This window comes from Physella acuta, unplaced genomic scaffold (assembly GCF_028476545.2).
Source record: "Physella acuta isolate Inbredline_101_S28 unplaced genomic scaffold, ASM2847654v3 ptg001559l, whole genome shotgun sequence".
In the NCBI taxonomy this organism is placed as follows: domain Eukaryota; kingdom Metazoa; phylum Mollusca; class Gastropoda; family Physidae; genus Physella; species Physella acuta.
In genome coordinates, this window is record NW_026733073.1 from 148,623 (window position 1) to 158,332 (window position 9,710).

At 35.4% G+C, this 9,710-nt stretch overlaps 1 protein-coding gene across 1 annotated transcript; it reads left to right on the top strand.

Moving 5' to 3' along the window:
• The first annotated feature begins 2,444 nt into the window (after positions 1–2,444).
• LOC131928878 (toll-like receptor 13) lies at positions 2,445–9,134 on the top strand. Its single transcript, XM_059285027.1, has 4 exons — positions 2,445–2,555; positions 5,876–6,801; positions 6,931–7,053; positions 7,339–9,134. Exons 2-4 carry the CDS (start codon positions 5,901–5,903, stop codon positions 8,544–8,546), a joined length of 2,232 nt encoding a protein of 743 aa, XP_059141010.1. The 5' UTR covers positions 2,445–2,555; positions 5,876–5,900; the 3' UTR covers positions 8,547–9,134.
• Positions 9,135–9,710: the final 576 nt, after the last annotated feature.

The window sequence follows — 9,710 nt, forward strand, 5'->3', positions numbered from 1 at the left end:
AACGTATTTTATGCATTTTTTAAGTACTTAAAATTTGTCAATACAATAGAGTTTCATTACTAAAAACTGCTGCGCCTCAAAGGAACATGAAAATGCGCTTATACAAGTGCAGAATGGTAGTAGGTCCCCTTACTTTATTTTGGAAAATAAAGTCAAATCTGATGTCAGATTGCATTGTCCACGGGTCTTGAATCACGTGCTAAGTTTAAAACGAATCAGTCAGTTAGAATTGCTCAACATTTCGCTCGATAGCAGTGGTGTGCAGAGGGGGGGGGGGGGTCGGAGGGGCCCAGGCCCCGGAAATCGACTTCAGGGGGCATCAAATGGGGTGATTTTTTTAAATTGATTTTTTCCTTTTTTTTTTTTTTTTTTTTTTGTAATTGAAAAAAAACCTTCAACAATCTCCCCTAAACTTTCTAGAATATTTTTATATAAAAAAACAGGGGATGGGAAGTCGGGAAATCGCTCAAAAGTTGATACGGATCTACGATTTTGATAAAATACTTATATATGAAATTTCATCAACCTAGCTGTAACGGTACTCAAGTAATCGTGTTTACAGACACACACACAGACACACACACACAGACACACAGACATACGGACAGAATTGCAAAGTCCAGTTTTTCCGACTCAATAACGCATAAAACGCCAAAATGTTTATATATTTGTATTTATATTTTTGTCTGATTAAAATAAGTCTTCTATACTCCGGATGTGATGAAGGACTGAGATGTAAAACGGTGAAAACTGTTAAAATTTCATGTGAATTTTGTGCACGATTACAAGACTTTCTCTATACTTCGTATACACGAGAAAGTAAAAAAAGTTGCGGTATGTTGTGTCATTGTTTAATCATACAGTTTCATCTGATCGCTGTTCTTTATTACTAGTACCGACATTTTCTCAATATATCGAGTTTTGTTTTTCTTTTACCAAGACGAGACGCTTTGTTCCTACATATCCGACTACTTCGACGTACGAGACAAGACTAGCATTTCTAAGGTCCGTAACGTGTACAGGCATAAAAAAACAAAAAACTTCTACATTGTTCCGAATACAGAAGGGTATCACATTACCTGTTTTCCCACATTTACATACCAGGCTTAATGTGGGTGGGATGGGGTGGGGGTGGGATGGCTCACTCAAGTCCACCCATCTCAAGCCATTTTAGGTAAAACAATTACAAGGCGACCCGTACAACTCTTCACTGCACACATCGATGTGTGACACTAATGTCTTTCTATCGCAGTTCAGGTGGGGGATAACTCACATCAACCGTGGCCTCAGTTGTAACAATCAACAATGGTGAACTTTGACCTTTAGTTTTTCCCCAATTTAATTTAAAAAAGAATACATTACCTCTGTAACCGCAGTCCGGTCCGCTAGGGTAATGTAAAACTGGAAACTCTTTTGTAGGGCATGAAAACTACAGAAATGCAGACAGAGGAAGCAAGTTTAAAAATTGTATACATAAACCGGGAGTGATCTCCCCTAAACTTTCTCGAACATTCTTATATAAAACAACAGGTACCGTTACAGCTAGGTTGATGAAATTTCATATAAAGGTATTTTATCAAAATCTTAGATCCGTATCAACTTTTGAGCGATTTCCGATAATCGGAAGTGGTACTTTTTCTACTTTGAATTTTTTAAAAGCCTATAACTTGAGTAGTACTATTTCAGATAGATAAATGAAATTTCACATGTAAGTAAAAAATCTAATTCTCTACCTTCTGTCAAATTTTGAGTAATTTCCGTTGACCGGAAGTACTAATTTACGCTATTTCCGATTTCTCAAAAAAGCATGTAAATTTATAAAGTACTAATAATATTGCGCACTATTATACATTTTGTTTTGGCGTTCGCTTGGTGCGCAATTCTTTTTTCTATGAGATTCTATTCTATTTTTTAAAAGTTTAAGTAAACAAAAATCATGTCTACATTCCAAGTTATATAAGAATATTTGAGAAAGTTTTTGGGAAGATCACTCCCGGTTTATTTAAATACGTTTTTGCCCAAGGAAGACTTTCCTAATATTAAAACTTCTGCATTAACGTACCTATCAAATTTTGGAACAGCTAATCTGTTTGAACAAGCATTTTCAAAATAATTTGAGAACAAACTTGGACCTCGAGTGTGTTGTCGGCAACCGACAGTGTTTCTTTCAGACTTTTTTGTCCGGAAAGGGAATGGTGGATACTTGTAAATATTTCAATATAAATTATATTTCGAGTGGGGGGAGGTAGACATTCGGGGGGGGGGGGGACTCCGCCACGCCGAAAAAATGCCTGGTAGAAACTCTGGCCCCCGAACTGATATTTAAGAGTTAATCCGGCCCTCGGGCTGAAAAGTTTGGAGACCCCTGCTCTAAATCAATAAATCAATACATATTTTTCATAGGTCCCTGTTGTATAAATCAATTGATATTGTTCTATGATACACGTCGATAAACAGAATGAATACAGTAGGGTGGCTAGGTTAAAACTGGCGATAGACAAGTTACATTAAGTTGCCTGAGTCACACAATACATGACAAGTTTCGTATGTTAAATGTGAGTTATTTCGTTTTCTTCATTTTGTGAATTATTTAATTAATTAATTACCTTTGATTATAAAGGTGCCTCATGGTTTTGTTCATGTTTAGACAAACACTTACCAAAATAATCTGTTCAATAAGACACGGCTGTTGATTTGATTTCTCAATTATTTTTAGCGCAATTTCCATTCTGGAGAATTGCGTTTATTAACTCGTCATTTCTGGGAATGGATGGATGAATGAATGTATGGATGAATGTGTGTCCGGGCTTTAAGTCGTATCTCCTCCTCAACGAAGCAATATCGATGACTAGTTTCAAAGCAATTATGTTAAGCAAGTTACGAGAATGAGCATAGGCCATAAAAATTCCGGGTTTCTTTCATGTATTTCCCGGAAAAGCCAAAAAACCTCGAAAAAATTCAGTTTTTGGCCTATATCTCGGCAACCAGACCACTTAGCGACTTGAAACATGTACCAATCGATTCCTGCCAAAATTTAGAACAATATTGCCGAAGAAAGTTTTCAAAAATATCCTCTCGTTCGGTCAAAAATTATAAAATTACATAAACACCTTCGAACCGATCGTTCTTCTAGCTTGAACGCACCCCAGCATTATACGTCAGAGCTATTTTTAGATAAGGAAATTGCGCATAAATGTCACTAGACTTTTTTAATTAACTTGTTTTAACAATCAGATCTGGTTGGTATCTGGCCACACATTGTCCCGTCCATTAAAAGTTCTGCATCGGTGATAAGAAATCTGAAGTGGGTGTTTTCAGATTTAAAGAGATTTGTGAATGTTCTGTTTCATTATCAAGGCTTTGGGTAGATTACTCATGGTACACAGGACACGTCAAGAAGTTGTTTCCATTTCCGCCATTGGCAACTTTTTGGCAGTTCTCGGATTCCGTTTAGTTACTAGCAGGGCACTGTTGCTTAAAGCATACAGATCCTCTAGGGTAGTTTTTAGTGTCCATCTGATGCCTCTTGCTTTATCTGTAGTTTGTGTTGTCTAGCAATCGATTACATGATAAAAAACAGGATATAATACATCATTGTTTGGTTCCTCTCTGGACGTAAAAATACCTGTGGTATAATTACCAAATATATTTCTGTATTGGAAACCATCGCATAAAACGTTAATGGCATTGATCACTGTTCGTGATTCAAAAATTTACTTTCGTCTTTACTATCAAAACCCTCACACACAAAAATACATATAAGGGGCTGTTCCTTTCATAATTTTGATTTATTATTTGCCTAAAGGAAATAGTTTGGCTTTTTTGCATTCCTTCTTCTGCAGCATTGTAGATTCTGTGTAGAATGTTCTTGCAAATATATGCTAGTGTGTAAAATAAACGTGATGTTTATTTTTAAAAAAAAGGTTTTAGTTTCCTTGTCTTTGGCATAATTACTAATGACTTAGTATCGTGGGGAAAGATAAGGATCGAACATAATTACAATAAATATTACATTGATATCTATTGTTATTTCTTTTTTTCCACCATCACCTAGTCCCCCCATATATATATATATATATATATATATATATATATATATATATATATATATATATATATATATATATATATATGGTCTTAGGTGCTCTGACCACAGGTGCTTTGACCATAGGAGGTTTGACCACAGCGGGGCTTTGACCCCAGCGGGACTTTGACCACACGGGGGGGGGGGGCGGTTAGCCATACTATCTATCCTAATATATAACTCCCCATGTGCGCACTTCTCTCTGTCCGCAAAATATTTTCGCCGGACATCACGTCAGAATTGGCAGCGATATATGAAGAACATTTTACGGACTTTTATTGAAAAAAATATGTTAGATGTTTTAAATAAATAACCACAAAATTATTTAAAGAAGAAAAATAAAAAATAAGGCGTATTCGAATGTAGAGAAACAGTATTATTTATGCAACCGGAAAAGTGTATAAACTTGAGACAAGAACGCATTAAAAAATGACGTCGCTTATTGTTTACACTAAAAAAAGAGATCGAAACTGATGACGTCATCTTCCGAGTTTAGAATAAAAAGAAATGAACTATTTCATTCAAATATGATTTAGAGCTATGTACGCTATGAAATGTATACAATACGATTTTCTCGGCCTAAACTTAAAAAAATTATTTTATCTATTTGGATTCTAGATCTAGACATTCTAGATCTAGATATTGATCTCGATCTAGATATTCTAGATCATCTAGATCTAGAGATTCTAGATCTAGATCTAGATGATCTATTAAGCTAAGTTGTCGGGTGCCCGATAGGGCACTTCCCGGCGCCGCAGGCGCTTCAAATTTGGCAGGATCTTGCCTTGGGGCGACAGAACACGGGGGCCGGTTGGCCAAAAAGTCTACGATGAGGGGGTCAAAACTGACCTCGACTGACCAGCGCCTTATATGGGCGAATTAATTAAGCATTCAAATTCTCAATGTTTTCGAAAGCCTAAGCGAAGCTGGGCAGCATGCCTAGTATACAACTAAAACTCAAGTTTGTTTACATGTTTGAATATTTTTTTGTTTGTTTGTTTGTCCGTTTGGCTACAGAAGAGAATCTGCATTATGTGTAGAGCTGTAAAATAGTATGTAGGTAGAGAACAATTTTTGTTTTCAGACAGACTGTTAATCACAATTTTTTTAAGACGTTAATTAATTTATTGATTTATTTTAAATATAAATGGAACACAAATAATGCGACATATAACAAGTTTCACAAATAAAAATAATGTATATTATGTACTAGAAAATACATTGCATATATAAGCGATAAAAAAGGATTTAAAAAACATGCCAACCGTATAGTCAAATAAGTAATGCTTGTATAGTTAACTTAATTACCGATGTGCTATAGCACGCAAATATGTCAGAACATATGTTTCACCATATGTCTTTGCTAGTGTCCCCCCTCCCCTCCCCCGGAAACCGCCCCCCCCCCCCAATAAGTCCCGTCCGTCGTCCCCCCCCCCCCCCCCCCACCTCGGAGAACAAAGTCTAGAAGAAACACTGTGAAAGTCGGACAAAGCGCTTGTGATCAAACAGCCGTTTACAAACCACCTGTGATCAAAGACCTTCTGCTGACAAAACACCTGTGGTAAAAGCTTTATGGTAAAAGGCCCTATGGTCAAAAACCCGTTATGATCAAAGCCCCGCTGTGGCCAAAACCCCTATGGGCAAACTCCCTATGGTCAAAGTTCCGCGCACCATATATTTATATATATATATATATATATATATATATATATATATATATATATACTTCCGACAAAAAAGTGACCAAAATCACGCAGTCTACTAACTGTTAAAAAAACTTTTATACATCAGATACTTTTACAACACTGAAACGACCATGACAAGCAGTTCGGTTGGAGTGGTGATTCTATTCTGCCTCTTCTATGTAAGAGATCTACAAGCAGAAAGTATCAGACAGTTTCAGACGTACCACGACAGTAAAGGTCCTACGTTCAAAGTGACGAACACGCCCTGTCAGCAGACAAATAATGTAACTGACGTCATCATAAACTGTAAAGGTCTGTCATTGGATCGTGTTAATTCAAATTGGTTTCCTCTAAATACTACAGTTATTTTCTTGGATTACAATCTTTTGACGGAAATAGAAAACTACACATTTAAAAATTTAACACAGTTACGTTTGTTAAATTTGAGTAATAATAAAATATACAAGATGCATACAAATGCATTTTCTGGCCTTACGAATCTGGAAGTCCTAAACCTAGAGTATAATGCTCTGGAGTTTGATAACAACAGCTATCCAGACGGCATATTTTCTCCACTCATTAATTTAATGGAACTCTATCTGATACAAGAACAAGATTACATCAAGAGTGAATACTCCTCATGTTTTCTTTGTCCACTAAAAAATCTGACCACTCTGTCTATAGACAGTGTAGGAGAAACGGTCAACTTTGGACCAGAGTTTAAAAGACTTGGTAAACTAACGAATCTTTTTCTGACTGTTTGTTCCTACTACATTATTGAAAGTACTTTTAAAAACTTAAATCGTTTGAGGCAATTAGCTTTAGATGGCGTCAGCTCTAATTTTAGCAACATGGCCCTCGCCTATTTGCCTTTGTTAGATAGCTTTACGTTCAGCAGTAGTAAATATGTGGCAAAAAAACAAGCCTTACATATCCTTCAATCTCTAGAAGGAAGGAACATGTCTATGATCAGATTTTTTAGAGTTTTTGGTAATCCCCCTGAAGACATTTCCAGTAACTCAATGAATGATGGTGTGCTTGATTTAGAGAAAACGAAGTACCTTCTACAAATTTGTGTCCGTAGATTTGACTTCGTCCATTCTTTTCTCTTCATTTTGGAACAAAACGCTTTAATCAGTGAAACTTGACATTCGTGTCTAGAATATTTGGACCTGTCTGAAAATCAGTGGATGGGAAGTAAAATAGCTTTTTTAAGATTACTTACTTTAAGAAACTTAGAGAATGTATATTTTTACGGTGCTTTAGAAGATGATACAGGATCAAGTAAGTTTAAAATACCGGACAAAATTGTGTCTGAAAATACATTTTTACACCAGTTAAAGTCACAGCAAAACCAACATGTTATTATTTCTAAATATAATAACAATACAACACAGTATGGTATAAACACCGAGAGAGGTGAGATGAATGTAATGAATAAAAACGACACAAAATTAAGAGGTTTTATATTTTATGGATCCAGATCACTGAAATATTTACGTATTCGGAAATCAATAGATCACGCTGGGCTTAAAATTAATATATCTTTTGTTAGTTATGAAAATTTAGAATGCCTTGATCTCACTGATAATGGATTTCGTAACGCTACGGGAAAGTTTCAAGGTTTAACAGGACTTAAAACAGTGTTATTTTCAGGAAACCATTTCTCAGATTTTTCACCTACATTTTTGGACTCATTTTCAACTGTCGAAAATTTAGCTTTGTCAAATTGCAGATTTGACTTAAATAGTTTTCAATCAAACAGCTTAAGAATTTTTATGAATTTAAAATCACTAAGGCGTCTAGATGTGTCTTTAAATTCTCTGAGTTTTCTCGCACCAAATACGTTTTCTACTAACCCCAACATGACAGAACTTTATCTGGTAACCAACAGGTTTACTGAAATTCCTTTCAACCTTAAGCTGACACCAAATTTGCGGGTACTTGACCTTAGGAAAAATACTATTTGGACATTGGAGGAAGCCGTATTAATAGAACTTGATGAATTGGCTGAGAAAAATGGACAATTTAGTTTGCGATTAGCTGGAAATGTTTTATCATGTAGTTGTGAGAACTTCTATTTCATCAAATGGATTCTTACAACAAACGTAGATATAGATTTTAATTCAAATTTGATGTGTGTCAACGAATCTGGTTTGTATACTCATCTAGATAAACATTGGAATGTTGGTAAATTTTGGCGTCAGTGTGTGGGTCAGCAATATCTATATGTCTCTGGTGTTATTTTGTGTGTCATCCTTATAATATTGTTGATGTCTTTTGTCGCCATGCGGTGTAAGCTGTACATTAAGGCTTGGTTTGCTCAGATATTTGGTACTGTACCACGTAGGAGATTAACAGATTTTCAAAACCACGTATTTATAGTTTCATCTCCCAACGATGACTTTGTTACAGTTTTAAGCAACTACTTAAAGCAAACTTTTTTTCTGAGAACTCGAGACTTCGGAGATCTTGAGCCAATGCGCCCAGAAATTGACGGTTTGTTTGCTGAGATCAACGCCACATGGCGTATAATTCTGGTTGTAACTGTTGAATTTTTTCACGACAATAATTTCCAGATGCTCTACACCATGGTGTTGAACAGTATGTCACATGACAACCCGGGAAAGGTGCTTCTACTTTATGAAAGAAACGTACAGCTAAATGTTGATTTAATTAACGCGATTTGTGAAGATAATATTCTCGAAGTTCCATTATGGCAGATGACACCAAATATGGATAATTTTTTGTATGAAAGAATTTTTATTGATTACTAAAGTGTGTTTCGATGTAACTAAATATATCTAATGTTTGTATATTAATGTTATTCAAATTAATAGACTTAATTACATTTTAGTGAATATAATTGTGTATGTGAGGTTTTTTTTCTTTTCATGTATAGGCCTATATTAAAATAATATCTACGTTAAAAGTTTATGAGCTTGGGTGTGAATTCCTCACGAACATACATTAATGTATTAACTTTTTCGCATATTTGCAACGTAACACACGCAAAATGTTTGGTTGAGCGAACTTTAAAACTGAAATCATGAATGTCTACCCAGTGGCCTCGCTAGATCGGTTGTCACCCGGTGCGGTCCGCACCCCCGCCTAGCAACGCCACTGTCTCTCCCCGTGATCTATTACCAGGTGAATCATGCAGGTGTAGGGATGAGTGCCATTAGGCGGATTATCGTTCTTGCGAACGGAGACTTTCTTTCAGAGCAAAGTTTAACTCGTAGACACAGAAAATGTATCTGCAAAAAGAGTTAACTAATTAGCTTATTTTTTCAACAGTTTTTTTTTCTTTCCATTTTTTTTTTCGTTTGCTTATATTTTGAGTTTTCAATAATTCTACTTTGGTACAGCCGTAAATAAAATTAAAATGTTTATATGATATCATTATTTTACTAATAAAGTTAGTTTAAAATATTCTTTTTGTTTATATTTATTTTAATTTCTATCTACTGGACTAGTATTGGAAATCCGATGGAAGTAACTCCGTAATCATAAATAATTATTCAAGCTTTAAACACTAAAGGTGGTTTTAAAAAAGGATTCAGCATATTAACCAATTAAAAACAAATTAGCTCAATAGCTAGCCTCAGTCCTACAGGGAAACAGTAAGTGTTTTTAGACTGTTGGTTTAAAAATAAATAATGTCCTGTTATCGATTTCCTGTTTTATGCGTGCATTCCCGCGACCTCCTCTCTAGCGTGCTACAATGTCTGTTATGTCTCCATTGACGCGTCACATTATGCTTGAGTCACCAGTATGTGCTACCCATTTTTTTCGAGAAAACAGACTCCAATTTATATCAGGTCAGCTATGCTTCCATTCCGTTGTGCCATTGACGACCAAGTTTGTTGCTATATTTGATTAATTGGTTTTTCCAATGGTGTCGTATTTCATTTTATCAAAAAATATACAATATGCAATTA